Source organism: Talpa europaea, assembly GCF_964194135.1.
Source record: "Talpa europaea genome assembly, chromosome: 3".
Classification (NCBI taxonomy): domain Eukaryota; kingdom Metazoa; phylum Chordata; class Mammalia; order Eulipotyphla; family Talpidae; genus Talpa; species Talpa europaea.
The window spans coordinates 37,333,691-37,360,665 of record NC_140069.1 but is presented as its reverse complement, the minus strand read 5'-3'; the positions used below and the strand labels follow the sequence as shown (position 1 = coordinate 37,360,665).

Below are 26,975 nucleotides of genomic sequence, written 5' to 3'. Positions count from 1 at the left end.
GCTTTGGTTTCTCACCTGCAATTCCACACAGCTGTGTGCACCTTCTGGCCTCTTTACTGGCCACAGGTTCCTTGGAGGCTCACTATTTATGGCCACTGTCTAAATTACCCACAAAGCCTCTCATGTACTTTAGTTAACCAATAAAATATTAAAATGAATAACAATACTATGCTTTTAAGTATTGAATAATACATATACAAATCTCTAGTTTTTGTAAAAATACTATTAAAACAATATTATATTAAGATTACTTATTAGGGCCTCCCCTGGTGGTGCAGTGGTTGAGTGCTGGGCTGCGAAGCTGCCCGCAGACTCTGCAGCGCCAGTTCGAGTCCCGGCCCCCCGCAAGGGTCCCACTTGGCGCGACAGATCTCTCCTGTCTCACCAGCTGCTCCCCTCAGCAGTGTATTTCGTCAGTCTGCCTGTTCTGTTCCCTGCTCTGGCTCTGGTGAATCCTCTCACCCACCCGTGCATCTGGCCTGTACCCTGGTTCTTGCATAAATAAATAAATCTTAAAAAAAAAAGAAATAATCTTTATATCTTGGTATGGGGCATTTTAATAATGTTTCCCTTTTTTTGAGAACGTCTGGAAAATATATATTCAATGGTATTGAGACTTCTAGTTGCCAGTAAAGAAAAAGGAAAAAATTTACATTGGGTAGGCAACTAGCAGCACTTGCAAAAAAATTATTTCACACAATGCATCTCTTTCACAAATTTGATTATATGCTGAGGAATGTCATTAAGTCAATACAAAAGAGAGCATAAATATATATATATAAGAATAGAGCCTTCTCCCTACTACTTCTCCCCCTATGTAATTATCAAGACTAGTAAAATCGTTACTGGTCTTGCAACATTATCTTTTACCTTTACAGTGTACTTGCTGCAATAATTCTCATTCAGCTCTCCTTATAGCTATTAATATGCAATGTATTTGCAGTGCCCTGACCACATAGATTAGATGTTAAATAAGAAATGATATTGTGTGACTTAGAAAAGAATCTATTTTAAGCTCCTGCATCTAAGCAAACACTGCTTCCTTTAAAGAAGACTGATAATTACTTTCCTGTAGTTACAGTTTACAAGTGGTGACCAAGAGCGCACCATTAATAAATACTCAGTTTAGAAAAAGCAGAAATAGCAAGAAGTTTACATCTCTTGGGCATAAAAAGAAACACAATTGTCCCTGAAAATCAATTTGTAAAGTTTCCATTTATAGCAACTTATTTCTGTCTAGAACACAACTAAGTGAAAATTAATAGTATATGTAATTCTTGGTATTTAAAATAGGCAAAATGGCATTTTTTGAGGGAAGAGGTAAATACTTAAAAATTTAAGGGCTCTACTAGTCCAATTTTTCTTATCTTAAATATGTTAAACATGTTTTATTTCCATAGTTCTTTGCTAGAATCTGTAGTTGCATGAGAGGACTGATTAACTGTCAAAAAGGGATACTCCTAATATGTAGAGGTGTCTTTTATTCCTTGCTATTTGTGTAAATTATTCATTAATACCAAAGTGCTACATTAAGGAATCTGTTTCAAGTAAAGCAAGTGTAATAGTGTTGCAGTCATATCTGTATCAAACAACCTGGGAATAAAGTCTATATGATTTCTCTTTTAATGATAATGTTATAATTTAATGATGTTTTATTAAGTTCTTTGAATTCTTTGCATGATTCATGTGCTAAAAAATAATTAGGTTGATTAGATCTTATTTCAATTACCTTTAAAAGGAAAGAATTGGAACCCATGTGATTTTAAAGAATTCTTACCCATTCATTAATTTTTCATGTGTTGAGTTTCTTTAAAGTATATCAAAAATTCACTATTATTACTTTGTGATGATTGATCAATTGTATTGACTACTCTTTCACTTAAAGTCATCTTGTTTAACTAGATAATTAAGTTTGGAAAACTGAAATCATTATAAGTTAATTTTTCACATTTAGTATATTTAGATTTAAAATTATGTACATATATTTTTTGGTTTTATTTTATTTCAGTGTTTGGAAATGATGGATTTTATATAATACTGAAAGGCATGGCTCGACCTCAAACAATGGAACATAGAAGTTTTATTGAAGAAAATAAGTCACCAACCTCTTTCACACCTCAGGGTTTTCATGGCATTCTTCTCGGTGAAGAATTAAAACATACTCCACTTGCTGTGATGTTCCTGTCTCCATGTGAGCCAGTGGTAAGAAATGAGCATTTACTGTTACCACAAACAGCAAGGTAAAATTTTATCTCCATCAGTCCAAATAACTTCATTTCTGAAATATTCAAGATAATATTTAAAAAAAACCTAAAGATTATGCAATTGATATGAAAAATGAAAACTGAAGTTTGTTTAACAATTATTGCTAATCAATGCCTTTGACAACATATGCCTACTGGGAGAGGGTGTAGTTATACTTGATAACTGAGACAAGGTCAATGTCTTTGGGTTGCTGAATGAAATGAGATAGCTTGATGTAATATTAGGGGTTATGTGAAGAAGAGAAAAAGAACAGATAATAAAGGACCTTTTAAATCAAATTAAGAGTGTGTGCCCATCCTATTTCTTAAGAACAATGCTAAGATAATAAAGGAATTTATCCCATTAAAATCAGAAAGTCTGCTTGAGGAAAGTTTCTGCATATTTGCGCTAGTACAAGACTATCAGTTGATCAAAAACGGAAAATTCAACATCTTTCTTCATTTCTATATATTTCTCTAGGGACTTAGGTCTTCTTTGACTGGAATTCTATCAAAACAAAGTCAATTTTAGATATAGGGTGTCCAAAATGTTCAGAGTAGAAAAGAACCAAAGGAATCAATTCAAACCAAAGTACTTAGCACTATAAGCTAAAGTGAGAGGGACACCTAGAAAATTCTCAGATTTAGGAGGAATAAACATGGATAAAACCAAGAAAGAAAAAATAACAAAAAAATGATACAGAAGAGTATATTTTTTTTGAATCCAGATGAATGGGTAATGTTTCTGGTTTTTCTTGGTAGGGATGTAAAAGAATGCATTCACCACTCAGTGGGCACATGCCACAAGTACCTGATGCCATTTTGATATGCTTTACAAGAGAAAGCCACTTTTGGCACAGCAGCAATAATTAGGATTGAATCTTAGTTACCCTGTAGTAGTCAACTTCAGTTTCCCAGGATACTTTTGTTTGTTTTGGGGGGAGAAACTCATGATTTAAGTAGGCATATAATGGCACTGTTACTTCTGAATCCTTCATTAGATGAGGACAACACTGATCTCCATCTACCTGAGTTGTAATTTTTTTTTTCCCCACAGTTGTAGTAAGGTCTAATGGACATCAAAACTGCATATATTTAAGACATTTAATTTCATGTTTTGCTATAGTATGCATTGTGAAATGATCATCACAATCAAATTAATTATCATATCTATAATTTCATGGTGTGTGTGTGTGTGTGTGTGATGAGAACATTTAAGATCTACCTTCTCGGCTATTCCAAACATACAATATAATATTGTTGATTATGGACACCACACTTTACATTAGATCTCCTAGACATACCCAACTTGTATAATTTAAACTTTGTATTCTTTGATTAAAATTTCCTCTTCTCCTGAGCCCTGGTAACCCACTTTATACTTACTGCTTCTTTGAGTTTATTCTTAACTACACATGTAAGTGAGGATATACAATATCTGTCTGGCTTATTCACAAAGCATGATGTCCTCCAGCATCATCCACATTGTTGCAATTTGTAAGATCTTCATCTGTTAAGAGTAAATAATATCCCATTGTAGGGTGTGTGCATGTATGTATAGTTAAATTGTTTTCACATCTTGGTTATTGTGAATGATGCTGCAATGAACATGGGAACATAAATATTCACTGAGATATTGATTCATTTTCCTTAGATATATACACAGAGGAATTGTATGGTAATTCTACCTTTAATTTTTTAAGGAAACTCCATACTGTTTTCAATAATGGCTGTACTGATTTCTGTTTCATCAGCAGTGTACAGAGTCCTGTTCCTTTTACATCTTTCCAACACCTTTTGTCTTTTTTGTAGTTACCTTTCTAACATATCTAAGGCAATATTCATTGTGCTTTTTATTTTTGTTTGCTTGCTGATTAGGAATGTTGAACACATTTTCACATACCTGTTGACCATGTTTATTTAAGTCCTTTTCTCATTTTAAATTTATTTCTTTGCTTGATTTGTGTGAGTTCCGTATACATTCTGCTTATAAACCTATTATCAGATACTTGGTTTTCAAATATATTCTCTCATTACATAGGTTGCCTATGTTGAGTCTTTCCCTTCTTCATAGAAGCTTTTTAGTTTCACACAACCTCCATTGTCTATTTTCCTTTTGTTGCCTATATATCTAGTGTCATATCCAAAAATTTATTGTCCAGATCAATATCAACAAGCATTTTCTCTAGGTTTTCTTCTAGAATTTTATAGTTTCAAGCTTTACTTGTAAACCTCTAAACCATTTTGAGTTATTTTTTAATAAATTATGAGATAAGTGAACCCATTCATTTTTTTTTTCTGATTTTTTTTAAGATTTATTTATTTATTTACACAAGCACTGGGTACAGTCAGAAGCGCGGGAGGGTGAGAGAATTCACCAGAGTCAGAGCGGAGAGCAGAACAGGCAGACTGACAAAGTACACTTCTGAGGGGTGCAGCGGGCACAGCAGGAGAGGACTGCGTGCCGTGTGGGACACTGCCATGTGGGAAGCTGCTGGCAGCTTCGCAAACCAGTGCTCAACAGCTGCACCACTGGCAAGGCCCCATTCATTGTTTTGCATGTGAATACCAAGTTTTCCCAGTACCATTTATTGAAGAGACTGCCCTTTCCATAGTTTGTGCTTTTGGTACTCCTATGGAAGATCAGTTGACCAGAAATGTATAAATTTGCTTCTGGGCTCTCTATCTGTTCCATTGGTCTATATATCTGCTTATATGCCATCCGTATTTTATATACTAAACTTTGTAATACAGTTTGAAACCAGAAAGTGTGATGTCTCTCCCTTTGTTTTTCAAAATTGCTTTTTCAATGCGTTGTTTTTTCTGGATCTGTATGATTTCAGAATTGTTTTTCTGTTTCTGTACAGAATGCCATTGGAATTTTGATAGGGATTGCACTGAATCTGTAGATTAGCTTTACTAATATGAATATTTCAAAAAATCATCTTTCAGATCCTATTTATTCTTTGCTTGGATGTAAAGGAAAATATTGTATTTTAAGTATACCACCTTTAAAAAAAAAGCAGGGGAAATACTAACTTGTGATTTATATGTAAAAACTCATTTTGGATGAGTTGGGAAGAGTGGCTTTGCATAATGCAGTGCTGGAGAAAAACACAGAAATCAGTGAGGTGCTTTGGAAATAGTGCAAATGTTTTTTTGTCTGGACAGTGTTCCTTTAATAAGATGTATAGACATAGGTGGATGTGAATATATAAATTAGGTGGATTATAAAATAGGTGGATTTAAAATTGATAGGACTTGCTTATGGTGTAGACATTAAAGATGTGTGAACGAGAGGATTTAACATTCATTTCTAAAATTTTGGATAGAAAAAAATAGTGAATGCTAGGATCAGTGAGATTGGGAAGACTGACATAGAAGAGGATTTGGGAAAGAAAGCATAATATCCAGGTAGAGGGATATAGTGACATTGAAATAGGAGTCTAGATCTTAACAGCACAGTGTTGCTCGTAAATATCTGTACTGTTGTTTGTTTCAGTAGATATTACCTTTAGTTGCTGAAAGTAGTATGAATATGCTACAACTTATGCATTATTTTGTTTACAGACATCTGAGTGATTTTCAAAGTAGTGAACATTCTTTACAAGATACTTACTTTGTGTGAGACAAATGTTTTTATTTCTCTGAGTAAATTTTAGGAAAAAAATTATTAGTTCACATAGAAGACATGTATTTAACTTTTTATGAACTTGCTAAATAATTAGCCAAAGAAGTTACAACACTTAAAAGTATAGATTCTAAATAATGATTTTTGTTATATAACATTTTGTTATATTCATTTATATTGTTATAATTTGTTATATTGTTATATATTATTATAATTTTATTATTATTATATTATAATTTTATTTATTATATAATATAATAAATATATTATATTTATTATATTGTTATAATTTACATTACATTGTTATAAGTTTACATTATTTATATTGTTAAGTTCAGTGGAGGGGGCAATGACAATGGATAGCATGTGGAGACCTAATTTATAATTTTATTGATGATAGAGTTTTAATTTGAAATCTTTCAAAAATGGTGAGGCTTGTCTAAATTCATAAGCTCATTCAGAGTTCAAAAGAAACGTGGTCTTTCATTTAGTTATTTGGGCCTAGACTAGGAAAAGTTTTAGTGAGAAGCTGCACAATAGAAAATAGGGAAAGTCTTGTTAGCTAAGAGAGAGTCTCTTTATATTAAAATTCCAGGACATTTCCACCCCCTTTTAAAGCTGTTGGACAAAGGACTACAGCAATATGTAAGGTTGTTGCTTGTGGGAAAAAGGCCAGTTTAAAAGATCATCTGCATGTTATTGATAAAAATGTGCAATATATAAAAAATAAGGTTTTTAAAGTTAATGTTAAATATAGGACCTAATTTTTTTGTCTTACAAAAGGGAAATCATAAAATGTAACATATGGATTGATCTGATTATAGTATAGATGAGACTAAGAAGCAGATACAGTTATTACTCCAGTCATAAACCTGATAATGATGATGATAATGATGATGATGATGAAAAAGATGATTTATAATAATTTATAATAATTTATAATAAAACATCTGTTATTTAGTGAGTGTTCACTAAGGCTAATTTAAGACCATTATATAGAGAATTTTACATAATTCTCACAACAATCCTTTGATGTAATATTGCAGTTTTTATCTTTGAGGAAACTAAGACTTTGTTAACTGTCCAATTTCATATAACTGTCAGATACTCAAGAATAATTTGAGTCAAAGAGAACACAGATTTTAAAGCCCACACTATTAATCACCAACCCTCTTTGTCCTTTTAAGCAAACATGTTCATTTCTTAAGTGAAGTTTTAATATAAAATAACTAGAAATAACATTTAGAAAAAACTTTTAAATCAGTTACAGGTCCTTTGGTGACAGATGTGCACAACACAATAATAAACAAATTTTGAAATACTCCCAAGTAGAAATGATACTTTTTTGGGTCCCGTTTTGTAGTGCTTAAGAATGCTGACATTAAAGATTAGACTAAAGGTACACTAAAATGAGCTTTGGACATCTAAATTAGCTTCTGATCTCAGAAGCTGGCATTACTTAAATGCTAAGAAACCAAAAGGAAATATCTCTTTGCCCATATGTGAATAGTCATTTTAGAACACATTTTTATGTGAAATTAGATCTTTAATTTACAGTTGCCATGTAATGATTGAAACCATTTTGATGACTCAGGAGGTCACATTAAGTTGTAATGAATTAACTTAGCACAATTTTTTCTTTAGTTTTGCCATTGCCTGTTTATGTGGCAGTGCAGACAGATGTCATAAGAGCTGAAGTGTAGCAAAGCTTTTTGTGATCATCATTTTAAAAACAAACTTTCCTTGTTTGTCCACTTTTCTGACTATGCTACATTGGATAAATTACTCAAGACTTAATTGCTTCAGCTTTATTGGTTCTACCTCCTTTTGTGATTACATATAAATTGGGTAACCAGAGATAATAGGTACATGTGCATAATCTAGTTGCTTGTTGCATACATTTTATTGTGAATTTTATATACGTTTCATTATTTTGTGGGAATATAATCTCATCTAAAGATCAGTCTTCACTGGCTTGAATTAATTGCTGACTAGTGTGAGAATTGGGTGATGGTGGCTGAGGTCGTGGGGGTATATTTGGAAAAATAAATTTGTTGCCAATATGTATGTATACTTATTTAGAGTAAAAAAAATAGAGTAAATTAGTCGTTGAACCAACGAATACCAATTTTCAATCTCCCAATTACAAAGTGTTTTTAATCTGTGCTATCAATACAAGTTGTATCAATTTTAGCACAGGGTAATTGAACCATGAGGATCTTACTCAGACTGTCTAATACATTTGAGGTTTTATCAGATATTTGAAGGAAATTTGGAGGGAATTCAAAGGCATTTATAAATAGTTGTTTCCACTGGAGAAATATTCACCCTTTTGTTTTATAGGAAGCTGAATAGAAATTTCATCTCTAGATTCCAAATAAAACTCAACCAATCATATCCCATTCCCAAATGGGAATTTATTACAATTAATTTTGGACTAAGCAGAATAGTGGGATATCCTGAAAAGTAAAGACAAAAGCATGTTTGATAAATAAAAATACTCTGTGATATCTATGGTTAAATTCTCTGCCTTGAGAACCCTCTAAGTGGGTGCTACCTGACTTTCTGTTCTCTAAGTATGCTGTTCTCTAAGTTCAGTTTTCCTCACTTGTTTCCTCATCTCTCCTAAACCAAAGTATCAACACACCAGATTCCCAGTGCACACTTCCAATAAGCTCCTCCATTTCTTATCTCATTTATTCATAGACTCTCTTGTATGCTTCTCTGCTACTTCTATCTTAGATGTCTCTCTCCCCATACCCTATTTACCCCTACCCCTCCACTCCATGGGAAAGCAGTTTCCTTGATACCTAGGAATTAATTTTATTCAGACGCCTAATATGGTATTTCAAGAAACTTTTAAGGTATTCAATAAGAATAAAATTAAGTTTAATTTAATTAGGCAGGACCTTCAAAATATCAATGATGAAATGGGAATGAGTTTTTGAATAAATTTTATTGCAAATGATGGAGAATTTAATCTCACATACAGTTCCTGATTTTATATTAACTGCACTTATTTGATGTAAATTGATATATTCCAGATATATGAAATTATTTTATTTTTAAAACACAATAGACTATTTAAAAATTAAAAACTAGAAAGTCACTCGGGAATTTTTACTTGATGATGTCATTTGAACCAAACAGTTATTTCTTCAGTACAAAAAAATTAATATGCTAATAGATAACTTATGATTTATTTAACATGTGAAGGTATCCCTAAGATCTCTTCACAAGCAGTGGTCTTTCATTTTTAAAGAGTTAAAATGATATAAATAAAAATTAACATTAAGTCATAGTAAATTTACTACTATTTGAAAATAAATTAGAGCAAGAGTAAAATTATACTACGTATAGGACATTTTGCTGCTTTTCTTTTATAAAAGCAATGAAGGAGAGGTTTATTGGTACATATTAAGTGTGCTTATCAATTTTTGTGTATTGTCATAAAAGAGCTTCACATTAGGCATTATATCAGATATGTCTCCTTTCAAAAGTACACACTTAATAGAATTAAAGTTTTCAATCATTTTTATATTACCCCATATTTTTTTTAAAGACTGTTTCTCATTTGACTACTTTATCTTGAAGACAACAAAGCATATTCAAATATGCTATTGTTTTTCCCCACCTTTGTGAATAATGTATATAAAGAACTTTAATAATAAGCAATTTCATCTTTAATATTTAAAATAGCTACTACTGTTACAACACTTATATAAATGTAGAAACATAAATGTACTTTCTGATTTATAGATGTGTGCATACCTTATATGAAATGCCTGTTTCATATTGTGCTCATTTTACTCTTTGCTTTTTCTGTTTTTTTATTTTTGCTTATTAATTTATGAGATCTTTGAGTATAGTAATGATTTTTTCCCACTACATGTGTTGCAAATAGGATCTTCCAATATATTGTGGTGTTCATGCTTTTACTTTGTTTTTTTTTCCCAATCACTACAGATATATCAACCTACCAATATTATGTACTCCAAAGTATTGTTTTCTGCCTTAAATGTCTATGAGTTTTTCTTGTCACCATGATGTTATAAAATATGTTATTTTTTAAAGATTTATTTATTTTTATACAAGAGCTGGGGTACAGGCCAGAGGCACAGGAGGTGTGAGAGGATTTACCAGAGGCAGAGCAGGGAACAGAACAGGCAGATTGACTGAAATACACTGCTGAAGGGAGCAGCATGCGAGTCAGGAGAGCTCTCTGCGCCATGTGGGATTCTTGCAGGCTGGGATCTAACCCGCACTGCAGAGGCTGCGGACAGCTTCCCAGCGTAGCGCTCAATCCGCTGCTCCCCCAGGGAGGCCCTATAAAAATATGTTTAAAAACATTTTAGTCCATATCTTCATTGATTATTTTCACATTCACAACTTTTGAAGATCTCAAATATATTTTTCACGTGGTTTGCAAAGTAATTTTGTAGTTTTTCAATTGGGAATCTCAATACCACCACTAGATTTTTAAATAATTGTGATTAGTTTTGACTTACTTCTTGAATTGGAAATTATTTTTTGAAAGTTTATTAAATGTTGGTTGCATCATCATATCTCTCAATGTTACTATTCATTTCTGTTTGATCAATATGTGAAGCATTTCTATTAAAATTATTCAAGTGATATTGTGAATTAAGGCAATTATACTCATAGTTTTAAGAGCTTTTGCCTTAAATAATATAGTGTTTAATTGAACAGTTAAAAATTTTTCTTTTCTCCTAAATATTTTGGAAGACATTATTTACATTTATTTTGATAATGTTGATTTTTCATATTTAATATGATTTATGATAATAAGGGTGTTTACAATATGCCAGGTGTTTAAAACTCTTGATAGAGATAATAAATTAAATGTTTGATCACATTAATAAGAGACAGCAGCTGTGAAGTAGAAATTATTGTTTATATGCTATTTTATAATAAGAGAACCTAAGATAATGAAAGAACAAGAAGTTTACCTAAAAATATACAGTTCAAAGATGGTAGATTTTGGGCTCAAACCTAGAGAGCCTGGTTTTAAAGTCTGTGCATTCAAGCACCACATCCTATAACCTGTCCTAATAATATTTTCATTTTTGTTACTTGTCCTTTTCCTTCCTTCATTACATCCAATATCTTCCAAATATTTTTTCTACTTAAAAAGGGAGATGGGGGTGCTGAGCACAATGGACCATGGTGGAGGATTAAGGGTGATTTAGTGGTGGAGAACTATGGTGACCACACTTGAGGGGAAAAATTCTTTTTTTTTTTAAATTATATTTTACAAAGACAGATTTATTAGGAAAAGAAGAAAGAAAAGGACATACCTGCGTAGGCACATTTTGCTAAGAAATTATTGTGAAAAAAATGAATAAGGATTTAAAGTAATGATAGTTCAATATTAAATAAAAAATAAAATATTTCTTATTCATTATTTTAATTTCTCAACAATTTTGCTCCTGGTTATATAGTTACTTGAATTTCAAGACTGCAAATTAAATTTTTAGAATTGCCCTTGTTTTTCAATTCCTCTTCTAATTTGTTTAATTTGAAAAATCAAACAAATTGTTAATTTCAAATCAAATTTTTGGAAGTTTCATTTTTGAGTCTGAATACATTTTTGCCTCTGTCATTGTATCTGTGTAAGAAATTTTGTTATATTTTAAGGTTTTCTGTTAAGAGCACTTTAGGTTCACAGCAAAATTGAAAGGAAGTTACCCTCTTCCCTCACTCACTCTTAGGCTACTCCCATGTCAACATGTCAACATCTCCTGTGAGTGGAGCATTTGTTACAACTGATGAACCTACATTGGCAGAACATAATCACTCAAAGTCTAGCTTTCAATTAATGTTTTCCTGGATTATTTTATTTACTCTATTTCAAGGAATAATTTACTTCTGTGTGCTGAGGTCATTGATATAATTCATCAATCTTAGCAGCTGTACAGTAGCAGATAATCATCCCAAACTTCTTGAGAAGGTCATAGAAAAGCAACTTTCCTCCTTCCAGGTGTAGGTAACTTACTCCCAGCAAAATTTTTGGCAATAAATAAATGCCTCTTGACAGCTCAACACCACCATAAAAATATTTCTGTTTTATCTTAAGTGTTCAAAATTATGCTTCTTTTCTAATTGTTTTCTCATCAAAGAGTTAAATAAGTAAAGAAAGGTATTCTAGCTGCCATTATCCCCTCCTCCAAGCCGCATATTTTGGATTAGTAATGAAATCTGTTTGTAAGGAGCACTTTTACAACCTACACTATTTTATAAATAGTGTAATTATGCAGGTAAAACAGTTTCATTTTTTGAAAGTCCTGCAGATACTTCTACTGATATATCTATAGGGTTGCTGTACTTTAATATCCATTTCATCTCCAAAATGTTTTCCCGAAATGCTGCTTTAAGATTACAGTTCTTTACTTTCTCTCTCCCTCTCTGCCCAGCTGAATCTTGGTACTCCTTACTATTTTGATTTTTGAAAGCTTCTAGGAGACACAAAATGGTGAAAAGATGAGGACCCATGCACTGGCAATCCTGTTCTGTAACCTTCCCATTATTTCTGTAATAATCTTACTTATTACACGTTTCCATTTTCAAGTTGTAACTTCTATGTTCTTTTCCTGCCCTCGGTCATATGGGAAGGGGGTCTTTTGAGTTTAGTTATTAGCAATCTAGATGATGTCAATAAGTGTCAAAATTTTTGACATTAGTATCAACTTGGAATATGGTCTGCCACTTTTGAGTATAGAATTTTTCCCTTCTATTTCATGAAATTTGGTTAGAGAATCTCATCTTAACCTTTGTATCACTTAAGAGAGTTTTGAATGTGTGTAATCTAAACCCCTACCAATAATAGCTTAACCAATAAGTATAATATGTTATATAAAGGAAGTCTGGAGACAGATGGTATAGGTCTAGTAAATTTGGGGCTAAAACAATGTCACCCATACTCAGGAGCTTCCCCATCTTTCTATCCTGTCATCCATAGAATGCTAAATTTATTTCTAAAGCTTGCCTCACAAATGTCATTTTTACAAGCACATGGTAGGGAAGTTCTTCCTTAGCTATCTTTTTTCCCACTGAGGAAAAAAAATTCACAAAATATACAGAAAGCAAAGGCTTCCATTTCTGTCTGTTGGTAGAATAGGTCATGTATCAATGCTATGATCGAAATGTTTGTACCCCCTCAAAATGCATCTTTTGAAATCCTGAAATTTAAAGTGATGGTACTAGAAAGTGGGACCTTTAGAATTAGGTTATGAAGGCTGAGTCCACTGAATGATATTTGTGCCATTATATTCGAGACTCCAGAGAAATACATTGCCCCCTTTCACTATGTGAAGATACAGTGAGAAGTACACAGCTCTGAATACCACTTTCACCTGACCATTTTGGCATACTGATCTTCGATTTCCATCTTCCAGAAATATGGGCAATGTGTTTCTGCTGTTTATAAGCCGCTTAATGTGTGATATTATAACAGCCCAATTGAACTAAGACAGGTCACCTTTCAATTCAAAGTTAACAGACAAATATGATCATCACTATTATCTCATCACTATTATCTTAGAGCAATCAAGATTCAGTCTCAATGACTTAGTCCTGGTCTCTGACACTCTGCAATCTGATGCCTGAACAAAGTAAGACTTCTGTTACAAATAAGACAAAAGAGAAGAAATGCTATTGAGTAAATGAGTATGATTCTGGGCGCAAAAATTCTCAGGGGTTAGACATTATGCAAGAAATTTTGGTTATTCTGCAGATCAGCAAAGATCTCTATAAAAACAAGATCCTCAAGATCATTACTATAATTTCAGTTTTCAAGCTATTGTGCTACTGTTATCCTAATATTTTGAGTGATAAACATGGCTTGTACTTTTGTAATGCTACATGGCTGGTGCTTTTGTAATTTGACATTAGAGATTGGATCAACTTTATCTTTCTATATCAGGTACCATTTATTCTTTTCAAATGCTGTTTTACTACTCAGTGGCAGATGGCTGTATATATGTTCCATTACAGTATTTTCAAAATTACAACCTTTATTATTTTTAGGACTACCACAGGCAATCAGAAATTTGGGGTAGATTACTGTTCTCCACCTAACTGACCCATAGGCTGTTAAGAAGACAACTCAAATTAAGAACTTCTTTGTATTTACCTTTTTAAAATAGTACACTTCTGAATCACATTTCTTTGAAGAAAGTATTTTTAAGTAGTAGGGAAGGTGTATTTGAAGAATATCATAGTGGAATCCATATTGATTGCAATACCTGATGTACAGATTTATGTATTTCCACATAAGCATATAATAATGTATTTTTTGATGGAACAGCAAAAACATGAATATATTTAAGTTAGGTTGTCCATTCTGATATTTTGTTCTACATTTACAGTGTAGTGCTAGGAGCAGCCTTGGGCAGAAGTATGGCCTCAATGGCAGATTGTCTAGATCCCCTTTTTTTGAACACTTGGAGCGTGAGCTAGAGTTATCCCTTTTGCATTCTCTCCAGAACTGCTATCACCATCACTAGTATTTTATGTTGATGAATGTTAAAGAAGTTTAAGTTGCTTTTGCTATTTTTACAGCTTACACGGTGGAGTACTTTTGGAACCCTTGAAGATACACCTCAGACAGAATCAGAAGCAAGGAAATACTCAGTGGTTGCAGAAGAAGATTGTGAAATTCTTAGAATTTCTGCAAAGGAATTGGCAAAGTTAAAATTGGTATAACAATATCTAGTCTATATAGTAATAGAATATGAGTATAAATTCAATGTTTTGCCTCCCTAGACAGAATATGTCCATATCTCCTTTAGTTTTTAATTTTACTTAACCTGGATACCAAAAAAATGTGATTAATGTGGTCAACATCACATAAGCCTTTGATGGTAATAGATGTTGAAATAGAAAGAGAGGTCTCTATGGATATATTTCATGTAAAGTTTTGAGTGCTTTTGTTTTTTCCTATAAATTGAAAATTCTTTTGTTCAACGAATGTATGTTTTGGATGTCAACAGCATGTTATGTGTTAGAGATATGAGACAGAATTATGAGACAGATGGAGTTCTATAGTCTACCTAAAGGAAAAAACTTCTTGGAAGTGATTAGCATGATATTTCATAGTTATAACAGAAATCACAACCCAGAGCTGCATGAATAGGAGTTGATCACAATTTAATTCTGAGCTCTCATTTCTGCTGCGTTAAGATAATTCATTGCTTTCAAGTTTAACGATTTCTTTTGCTTTTTTTTTTTAAAGATTTATTTATTTATTTATACAAGCACTGGGTACAGTCAGAAGTGTGGGAGGGTGAGAGAATTCACCAGAGCCAGACTGGGGAACAGAACATACAGACTGATGAAATACACTGCTGAGGGGAGCAGCGGGCATGGCATGAGAGGTCTGCGTGCCATGTGGGACCCTCACCGGCAGCCGGGGATCAAACCGACGCTGCAGAGGTTGCAGGCAGCTTCACAGCCCAGCGCTCAACTGCTGCATAACCAGGGGAGACCTGATTTCTTTTGCTTTAATCAAATCCAAGTTTTCCTCTCTATCCTATTTCTCTTCCCTTGAGTGTCAGAGAAGTTTGTACAAATGACAGGATTGGAAGTTTCTCATGTCCTTGTAGTGCCGGCTCCCCTTGATAGGGCCTAGCCCTGGTACAGGTGCTACAGGACACTGGCATGGTTGGTGCCCTTGTTTAGGGCTAGGTGGTGGAGTTTATGTTGGAGGGAGATAAGGAAACATCTTGATTTAGGTTTCTAGTAGTCGGGGTTTCTTTTGATGAAGGGATCTCAGTGTCACTGGTGCAAATGGTTTTTTTTTTTCAGAATTCAGCTTAATCCAAATTCCTGGCCTTAGCAAGATTGACTTAAAAATTATTTTGCATACTTTGTCATCTTTTCAAAGTATTAGTGTCACTTATTTGATATCATCAAATAGAACTTCTGAATTTAACCTTGATTATGACAGGGATTTTCAAAAATGCTAAAAGCTTAAAATTATTATGAGAAGTGGGAAATATATTTATAGTAGATCTGCAGATTAAAATTTCATAATAACTGCATGGTAATAGGATGATGTCCCTATAAATTCAAGTGTATTTTATGCCAATTTGTATTAATATAACCTTTTTGTTTTCTTTTTTGCCATTTATCTATTTATCATTCTCCCTTCTTTTTAAATTGCCTAATATGAAAAATTTGATGACTTTTTCAGGAAAAGAAAAAACTTGAGAATAAAGAAAAAGTGAAATTAATTCGTAGCTGTCCATATTATGAGGAGTGGCCCACTTTATCCATATATGAGCTAATTGCACTCATTAAATGGAAAAAATTTCCTCCGGGTCATGGTGAGTTTAATGCATTTGGATTATTTTATTTACAAACCATTATTGAAATTTTTCATAGTTTTTAATAATTTTAGGTGAGTTTTACTAATTTATTTAATGTTGCCTATAATTGGACCTTTAATTTAGAGTGTTGCCTTTTTCATTCAAAGTCATTCTGTATTGGCTTGAAAAGTGAGCTCAAAACTGGCCTTATTTCCACATTCCTTTATATCTCCCCACTGTTCAACCCTTCTTGCCCCACCCTCAGTCAATGAAAAAACCAAACTAAAAAGTACAGTGAGAGAATATAGTTGTTTTTTTTTTTTAGTTCTCCTGGTTAAACATCTACATAAGCATTAAGTTTGCATATCTGCACCTGTTGTACACATTATCAGTGGAAATATGTTTATGGAGAATCATTGAGGTTGAGATAAGAGGTAGCAGTAATAAAGCTGCTTGTATTTCCACAGTTCAGCAATGATGCCTGGATTTCTTGGGTTATATTGATGCAAAGAGTGTAGATGCATACATCACCTTGTATAATATTTTCCATGTGTGAGAGCCCACTAAATAAGATATGTTAACTGTTATGGACTGAATGTTGGTGTTCCATAAAGTTCATATGTTGAAGCCCAATCCCAAACATGTATTATTTAGAAGTGGATGTGTTGGGAGGTACTGAACTCAGGAGGGTTGAGCCTTCATGAATAGATTTAATGCCCTTATAAATAGAGATATGAGAGATGATATCTATCTCTTTGTGATATGAGAATGCAGTAGGAAGGCAGATGTCTGCAAGCAAGAAGTGGGCTCTCATCAGACATTGTATCTGCTGCCACCTTGATGTTGGACTTTCCACCATCCAAAGCTATGAGAAATTAATGCTTGCTGTTTATGCACCCAGTCTATGATATTTGGTTTAACAGCCAATTATATCAATGCCAGGGGAGCTGAGGCATTTGGAGCAGAGTTTTAGATCTTCTTCATGAGGAATCACTATTGTCTCAAAACCACAAAGAATAGAGACCTTCATCACTCTCCCAGTCAACTGGTAAAAGATCTAGTACTAGATGATAATGAAAGAGGATACAGTTTGAAAGAAATACTTCCACCTCAAATTTACAGAACTATGCTTGTAGTGAAGGATACGAGGCGGGGAGGAGACCATGTCTGAATTAAGTTTGAAACTAAAGTTCTTAAATGAATGAGTGTGAGTTGTAAATTCCATAATGCAACTGTTCCAATAGTAAAAATAAATGTTAGAGAAGTTATACTGTGGCTAAGATATCCTTTGAGTGAGTCATGTAATAGGAAAATGAGGCTTGGCTTAGCACCTTAGAGAGGTTCTTTTATTGGAAAAAAATAAATGTCATTAGAGATAAATTTATACTGAAAAATTGAGGTCACCTAATAAGCTTATTAAATTTGATGATATTATTATAAACCCTTTCCTGAATTTGTTTCAAATATATTTCTAGTGTTTGTTTTATTTATCATTTTTTGAAATACAGTGCTTAGCACATTTAGCCAAATACATATTTTTCTCTTGCTTATAAAAAATGAATATTAGCCATGCTGCATAGTTGTTCCTGAACTTTTCCCCTCATGAGGTACAAATGTCAATTTTTGGCCAACTGTGTACATAGGAGGTAAGTAATAAACTGACTTGTAAAAATTTGGAAATTGAGATTTTTAAATTCAGCATTTTCATTGTATAGAAACTTTTTAAAAAATGTGCATGCTTTGGATTTATCCTGGGTTTACTTTTTGTATTAAAAATATCAAATCTTGGTCTATGACTCATGTCCAGGGGGCTATTTTGTGTAAAAGGGGATCTCAGCCTTGTCAATCTATCAGGACACTGATATTTTTGAGATGATTAAAACATAGGAAATAAATCATAAAGATATTTTCAAGTGTGTGAGCCAAAAGAAAGTGGAATTTGAGGAAAAGGAGTAATTTCTACTCTTGACACAGTGTGTTGCTCACTGCTGCCCTTGACTTCATTGCCCTCACATCCCATTAGGGCCACCACCTCCTGTTGGCCACTACTACCCAGGCTGTGCCAGCCCACAACCAGCAGTCCTAGGTTTTCTACAACCAGATCTTCATGGATAATGAATGGCATAACACTTTCATCAAGAAATGTTCCCTATAGTCAGACTATCCACTGGGGAAGTCATCTGTCAGATCGCTGAAGGGGACAGGGCAGTGAAGGCTGCTGGAGTTGCCTTTCTGCTGGGCTTACCCCGGCACCGCATGGGTATGTCAGAGAGCTGACTGCTGAAACAACTGACCGATCTGATTGAGCAGGACCTGGCAGGCCTAGAGACTGGAAATCTGCAAGCCCTATATCATCTCCTACATGGGAATATTTGGACCACGGTCCTCAAATATCTCTGGTATTATGCTGGCTGGGCTAATAATACCATGGGAAAAATACCCACTGACGGGGACGTCTTCACCTCCTACAGGGATGTGAATAAAGGGACTTCACAGCTCATGAGACTGGCTACCTGATTCAAGTAGCTACTGGGAGCAGTAACCTCAAGAGAGTGACCCTGGAGCTGGGGTAAACAGGCCCTGACATCATCATTCAATTGCTGACTTAGACTGGGCCATGGTGCAATCCCACTTTTCCCTGTTCTTCCACCAAGGCCAGTGCTGCTGTGCAGGTTCCTGAGTAGACATATGTATTACAAAAAGTTTGTGGAGTTGAGCATCCTCCAGTCATGTCTCGGGTGGTTCAGAACCCCTTTGACAGCTGGATTGAGCAGGGGCCGCAGGTAGACAAAACTCAGTTTGAAAGGTCTGGCTATATCAAACCTAGGGTGGAGGAGGCTGCAAGCTGCTGTCATGGCTACTTCATCCAGCCAACTGTGTTTGGAGATGCACGGGAGGGCATGACCATCACAAAGGAGATCTTTGGTTTGAAGTTTAAGACCATTGAGGAAGTTGTTAGGAAAGTCAACGATTCCAAGTACTGGCTGGTTGCATCTGTCTTCAAGAAGGACTTGGCCAAGGCCAGCAATCTGTCCCTGGCCCTCCAGGCTGGCACCTTGTGAGTCAACTGCTATGAAGTGCTTGGGGACCCTGTTTGCCATCTGATGCTACAAGATGTCTGGGAATGGCGGGCTGGGAGAATATGGAGGCCTGCAGGTGTACACAGAAGTGAAAACCATCACCATCAAAGTTACTCAGAAGAACTCATAAAGATCCATAGAGCTTTCCTACTCATCTAATGGCAAAAAGGACAAAGAGATCAGCAGCAAAACCAAGAAAAATGATGCTTGCATGCTGAAAGTCTCATAAGAGAAATTCTCCCTCAGATTCTCTTGGATCAAGAAAGCCCCGCATTTGAATTGATAAGTGGGACAGATATGGAGAAAACAGTATATGGAAAGTCTTTGAACAGAAACAATGATATTAGCTTTGGGTGGTGGGGGGAAGGGGCAGTTTCAAAGGTAGATTTAAATGTCTCATCTTGTCTACTTGACACATTTATTATAACTTTCCTTTAAGAGGGAAAAAATGCTATTGTTTACAGCTGTACTAACCTCCAGGCAATAACTATAGCCTTGCACTGTATTCTGGACTAAAACTCATTATAAATGATGCTGCTCTTCAAAAAAATAAATAAATTTAGCATCAAGAAGTTAGGATGTTACTAATTTAATACACAGTTTCCTAGACTATGCTGATTTCTAATTCTTTATTGGTAAATGTCGTGAATAATGATGGTGGTGACTATTGCATTGGATAGTCTGTGATTATACTGAATAAGTCAGATTGTTTTTCAATGATTCCAAAACATATAAATATACAGTACTTATACTTACACAGTTTTAAAAAGTCATTTGTCCTCCTTAGAGAAGAGTGATGATTTCACTAGATGATCTTCAAAGCTCTTTTCAGGTCTGAAATACTATGATTCTTATAAATAAACATACCTACTTGAAGAATAAGTCCTGTCAACCAAATCTAATTTTCTTTTATGCTAGTGACAAACTTGATATATCAAGGAGAAGGATTAGATATAATACTTCTTGACATTACACAGATTTATTTTAAATTTTTATTAGAAAATGTAGAGAATGTAGCTCAAATGGTACTTTCATTATCTAAGTTTAAAACTGTCAGTAGTATGATTTCCAAAGCATAATTATATGTGTTTTGATCTCATTTTAGGAACATGTATTGGATGATATTTCAAAGAGATTTGATTAATTATTCAAACACTTGATAGAATATAGGATTAATCTTTGGCAGTATATGAAATAAAGTTTCATATTGTTTGAAATTTGTTTGAATTTGTTTGAATTTGTAGCATACAAACTAAAGTCCCCCCGCAGGTGTCATTCTTTCAAGAAGTGACTGGCTGGAAAATGTCAACCAGCTAGTGTTGGTTAGTGTTGCCAACCAAAGGGTTGATCTCACTAATCAACCTGTTTCCAGGTGTATCATGTGTATAAGAAGAATGATAAATTCACTTGGCATCTGTGACCTATTTTTATATATGTTATTGTTATCCTGTTTGTGGCAGTATACTCCACTTCTCCTGGTAGGATTAATAAAGCAAACACAGAGACTAACAGTAGAAAGACTAACTAGAGACTAGAGAGAGTCACACACACGCACATACACACACACACAGAGCAATCAATTTAGTAGTGAAAAATAAAATATGCAAATATAATAATGGTAAAAAGATTTCTAGTAATATCAAATCCAAACTAGACAGTTTCCACTCAGAATATATACTTTGAAACTACCTAATGAAAGCTTGAAGTTCTATATTCTGAATCACAATTGTTTGATATCAGTCTCTTGCAGATCAGACTCTTAGCCCCAGGACACATTCTTAGCATCCCAGACTCAGGTTTGATTAGACGTGCCATTGGTTCTTCTGTGGTTTTCTTCCTCCATTCCTTTGTTACTGGTTTCTTTTGCATTAAGGGAATATAATTTAATGTAATATTAATTCATTTATAATTATTAATAGGCTTTTATTGTTTCAAGCAGTTCATAGCAAAATTGAGCAAAAGGTAGAGAGATTTCCCTGTCTGCTGTCAACAATCTTGGGAGCATGCCCCACTATCAGCATACTCTACCAGAGAATTTGTTTAGATTCAGGAGCCTACATTGATACATCATCAACCCAGACTCAAAGTTTATATCATGGATCACTCTTGATGTTGTATATTCTATGGGTTTGAACAAATGTATTATGACATTTATCCAGTTATAGTATCATACAGAATAGTTTTTCAGTGGTTTAAAATTCCTTAATTTTTCTCCACATATTCATGCCCTGCCCCTTCCCTGATCACTGATCATTTTTACTCTTTTCATGGGTTTGCCTTTTCCACAGCTGGAATTAAACAGTATGTAATATTTTCAGACTGATTTATTTCACATAGTATATATCTACTTAATTTTCCTCCATTTTTTATTTTGTGGTTTGATAGCTCATTTTCTTACTAATACTAGTACTTACTTGATACTCCATTACTTGGACATATCATAGTGTATCAAACTATTCACTACTGAAGAACATCTTAATTGCTTCTAGATTTTGGTATTATGAATAAAGCTGCTATACACGTCTATATGCAGGTTTTTGTGGACCTAAATTTTCCACTGTTGTGTAAATATGTAGGAGTGTAATTGTTAGGTCATGTGGTAAGAGTACTTTGGTAAGAAACTGTCAAACTTCCAAAGTTATGGTACTATTTTGCTTTTCCACCAGCAATTAAAATTTCTGTTGCACTTGGTGATGTCAGTGCTTTGAATTTTGGCCACTGAAATAGACCTATAGTAGTATTTTATTGTTTTAGCTTGCATTTCCCTCATGGCAGTTAAGTGGATTATCTTTTCATGCTTTTATTTATGATCTATGTCTACTTTGATGGTCTATTAAGATCTTTGGTCCATTTTTGAATCAGGTATTTTATTTTCTTTTAGTTGAGTTTGAAGAATTATTTTGTATTTGGGATAATAATGCTTTCCCAGAGGAATCTTTTGCAAATATTTTCTTAAAATCTGCGACTTGTCTCTTGAGTCTCTTGATATAACCTTTCAAAGAGCAGTAAATTTTTATTTTTAATGAAATATAATTTCTCAATTATTTTTGTTCTGGGTTTTTTTACACTTAATTTTGCTTCATTTTAAACTTACGAAAGTTATTTGTAATTTTTTGACAACCCCAAACAATTAGATAATTAACTTGTAATCAATCCATTTATAATAGCACTAGGAAACAGAATAAGAACAAATTTAGCAAAAGAAGTACAAGATCTCATCACTAAAAAGTATGGAATAATTGCTGAGAATTTATTTTCCTTCTTTTTCCTGAGGTTTATTCACTTTTTATTATACTATTTTGATTGAGGTAACGTTGACTTACAATTATGTGTATGATTCAGATATATATGATCACACTTCTTTAGATGTATGTTACCAATGGCACCCACCACCAAGGTACCCATAGTCCTCTATGATGATCCATTGTCACCCTTCCCATTCATGCCTACCCTCTCTTGCCTTTCCTGTAGCCTAGTTTCATAGTCATATTTTTATGGCTTGTTTTTGGTTTGTGTTCTTAATTCTGTTTTGTTTTTCTATATTCCATATATGAAAGAAACCATCCAGTTTTTGTCTTTCTTTTTCTGGAATATTTAACTTAGCAAAATCCCTTCCAGTACCATCCATGTTGTTAAAAATTGTCATGTATCCATTTCTATTTAGAGCTGAGTATCTATCTATTTATCTGCCTATCTTTCTGTCTGTCTGTCTGTCTGTCTGTCTGCCTATCTAATGTTCTGAATCTACTCATCTGCCTTGGGCATTTAGGTTACTTCCATAACTTGGCTATTGTATATACTGCTGCAATGAACATCAGAATACATATATCCCTTGAAATTAGTGTTTCTGCATTCTTTGGGTAGATAACCTCATAGCAGAATTGCTGGATCATATGGTAGATCTAGTTTTAATATTTTTTTATACACATATTTATTTATTTTATTTATATATATATATATATATATATATTTTACATCTTTGTTCCTCTCAGATGTAATCCCCATAGAATTCCCATCACTAAATCACCCATTAACCATCACCATATTCTCTTATGCTCTTCCCTCTCCTATTCTGATCCCTCTCCCAACTGCTTCCTTTGTTGAATCAGACACATATTTATTAATTTAAAATAAAACATAGCCTTACTGAATTTCTTGGAGGGATAATTCAATCTCATAATTTAGAATACTTGCTATCATTTATTTTTTTATTTTTTTTATAAATTTTATTGTTATATTCCCCATACAATTGCAGCCCCCCCATTCTGACCCCAATCCCTCCCCTCCCGCCCCCGCCCCCCTAAAAGTGTCTCTGGTTCATAGTTTTTTGTTGATTTTGATTTTCACTTTCTTATAGTTATTCATTTTCCTGGTCCCTTGTTTAAGTTTTCTAGATTCCTGCTATGAGTGAGACCATCCGGTATTTTTCTTTTTCTTTTTGGCTTATTTCGCTGAGCATGATCCCTTCCAGTGCCATCCAAGTTGCTGCAAATTGCATGTGTTTATCTTTTTTGAATGCTGAGTAATATTCCATGGTATATATGTACCACATCTTCTTGATCCAGTCATCTATTTTTGGGCATTTGGGTTGTTTCCAAAGCTTAGCTATTGTAAACAGTGCTGCTATAAACATAGGGGTGCAGGTGTTCTTTGGAATTGATGTTTCTGTGTCCTTTGGGTAAATAACCTAGGAGTGGAATTGCTGGATCATATGGAAGCTCTATGTTTAGTAGGTCCAGAAATCTCCACACAGCTCTCCACAGTGGTTGGACCAGTTTGCACTCCCACCAACAGTGCAGAAGAGTTCCTTTTTCTCCACACCCTCGCCAGCATTTGTTGTTGCTAGTTTTTTTAATATGTGCCATTCTCACTGGTGTAAGATGGTATCTCATGGTAGTTTTGATTTGCATTTCCCTGATGGCAAGTGATGTTGAACATTTTTTCATATGCCTGTTGGCCATTTGCATTTCCTCTTCAGAGAAGTTTCTTTTTAGCTCTTCTGCCCATTTTTTGACTGGATTATTTTCTTTGTTGTTGTTGAGTCTCATCAGCTCTTTGCAGATTTTTGTGATCAGTCCTTTATCATTAGTGTTGGGTGCAAAAATGTTCTCCCAGTTGGTGGGGTTTCTCTTTGTTTTTGTTATTGTCTCTTTTGCTGTGCAGAAGCTCTTTAATTTGATGTAGTCCCAGCTGTTTATCTTTGCCTTCACTATCACTGCTTTGGGTGATATGTCTGTAAAGATGTCTTTGATGTGCAGATCACGTAGTGTTTCGCCTATATTTCCTTCTATATATTTTATGGTTTCAGGTCTTATGTCTAGTTCTTTAATCCATTTTGAGTTGATTTTTGTGTATGGTGTGAGGTAGTGGTCAAGCTTCATTCTTTTGCATGTAGCGACCCAGTTTTCCCAGCACCATTTATTGAACAAACTTTCTTTGCTCCAATGCATAGTCTTTGCTCCTTTGTCAAAGATTAGTTGACATAAATCTGTGGGTTTATTTCTGGATTTTCTATTCGATTCCATTGGTCTGTATGTCTGTTCTTGTTCCAATACCATGCAGTTTTGATGATTATGGCTTTGTAGTATAGTTTGAAGTCTGGGAGTGTAATGCCTCCATTCCCTTCTTTTTTTTTCAGGAGAGCTTTGGCTATTCGGGGTTTTTTGTGATTCCATATGAATTTCATCAATAATTGTTATATTTCTTTGAAGAATGACATTGAAATTTTGATTGGAATAGCATTGAATCTGTAGATTGCTTTTGGTAGGATGGCCATTTTAATAATGTTTATTCTTCCAATCCATGAGCAGGGGATGTCTTTTCATTTCTTTGTGTCTTCTTCTATTTCTTTTAACAGTGTTTTATAGTTTTCTTTGTATAGGTCCTTTACCTCTTTTGTTAGATTTATTCCCAAATATTTGATTTTTTTTGTTTCAATAATAAAAGGGATTTTTTTTTGATTTCTTCTTCTTCAGATTTATTGTTTGTGTATAGGAAGGCTACTGACTTTTGCGTGTTGATTTTGTATCCTGCCACTTTACTGAACTGATTGATGAATTGAATTAGCTTTTCTGTGGAGTTTTTGGGGTTCTCTATGTATAATATCATATCGCCTGCAAATAGTGATAGTTTGACTTCTTCTTTTCCTATTTGGATTCCTTGGATGTCTTTCTCTTGTCTTATTGCCCTGGCTAGGACTTCCAGTATTATATTGAAAAGCAGTGGTGAGAGTGGACATCCTTGTCTTGTTCCAGATCTTAATGGAATTGCTTTCAGCTTTTCACCATTGAGAATGATACTGGCTGTTGGCTTGTCATAGATGGCCTTTATGATGTTGAGGTATGTTCCTTGTATCCCAAGAATTTCAAGGGCTTTTATCATGAATGGGTGTTGCACTTTGTCGAAAGCTTTCTCAGCATCTATTGATATTATCATGTGGTTTTTATATTTCTTTTTGTCGATGTGTTGGATAACGTTGATTGATTTTCGGATGTTAAACCATCCTTGTGCCCCTGGAATGAATCCTACTTGGTCGTGGTGAATTATCTTATTGATACATTGTTGGATTCTGATGGCTAAAATTTTATTGAGGATTTTTGCATCAGTGTTCATTAGGGAGATTGGCCTGTAGTTTTCCTTTTTTGTGTTGTCCTTGTTCGGTTTTGGTATTAGTGTAATGTTGGCTTCATAGAACGTGTTTGGTATTGTCCCTTCCTTCTCAATTTTTTGGAAGAGTTTGTGAAGGATAGGCACTAATTCGTCTCTGAATGTTTGGTAGAATTCATTTGTAAATACATCAGGTCCTGGGCTTTTGTTTTTGGGGAGGTTTTTGATTACCATTTCAATTTCGCTAATTGTAATTGGTCTGTTTAGGTGTTCTATTTCTTCTTTATCTAGCTTTGGATGATTGTAGAGTTGTAGGAATTTGTCCATCTCCTCTAGATTATTAAACTTGTTTCCATATAAGTGTTCATAGTAGTTACTGATTATTCTTTTGATTTCTGCTGTGTCCGTTGTGATTTCTCCTCTTTCATTGATGATCCTGTATATTTGTGCTTTCTCCCTTTTTTCCTTTGTGAGCCTGGCTAGGGGTTTGTCTATTTTATTGATTTTTTCAAAGAACCAGCTCTTGGTTTCATTGATCTTTTGGATTGTTTTTTTAGTTTCAATTTCATTTATTTCTGCTTTGGTTTTTATTATTTCTTTTCTTCTACTGGTTTTGGGGGTTTTTTGTTGTTCTTTTTCTAGATCTTTGAGCTTCGAGATTAGGTTGTTTCTTTGCGTTCTTTCTTGTTTCTTGATGTGAGCTTCTATTGCTATATATTTTCCTCTTATTACTGCTTTTGCTGCATCCCATACATTTAGGATATTGGTGTCCTCCTTGTCGTTCAATTCAAAAAATTTTTTAATTTCTTCTTTGATCTCCTCATTAGTCCAGTGGTCTTCCAGTAGTGTGGTTTTTAATCTCCATGAGGTAGGAAAGTTCCTTGCCTTCTTTTTATGGTTTATTTCTAGTTTGATGCCTTCATGGTCAGAAAAGATGGTTGATATGATTTCAATCTTGGTGTATCTGTTGATGTTTGTCTTGTGTCCCAGTATGTGATCGATCCTGGAGAATGATCCATGTGCACTTGAGAAAAATTGTACTCCGTTTTTTTGGGGTTTAGTGTTCTATAGATGTCTGTTAAGCCCA

General features: G+C 34.1%; 1 protein-coding gene across 1 annotated transcript in view; it reads left to right on the top strand.

The window, feature by feature from the left end:
* Positions 1-26,975, top strand: part of CNBD1 (cyclic nucleotide binding domain containing 1) — a gene marked incomplete at both ends in the record, with an annotated part of 248,645 nt that overhangs the window by 137,680 nt on the left and 83,990 nt on the right. Inside the window, 3 exons of the mRNA XM_084230543.1 lie at positions 2,009-2,202; positions 14,455-14,592; positions 16,088-16,220. Of these exons, the coding sequence (XP_084086669.1) occupies positions 2,009-2,202; positions 14,455-14,592; positions 16,088-16,220 (465 nt within the window). The remainder of the gene's footprint in view (positions 1-2,008; positions 2,203-14,454; positions 14,593-16,087; positions 16,221-26,975) is intronic.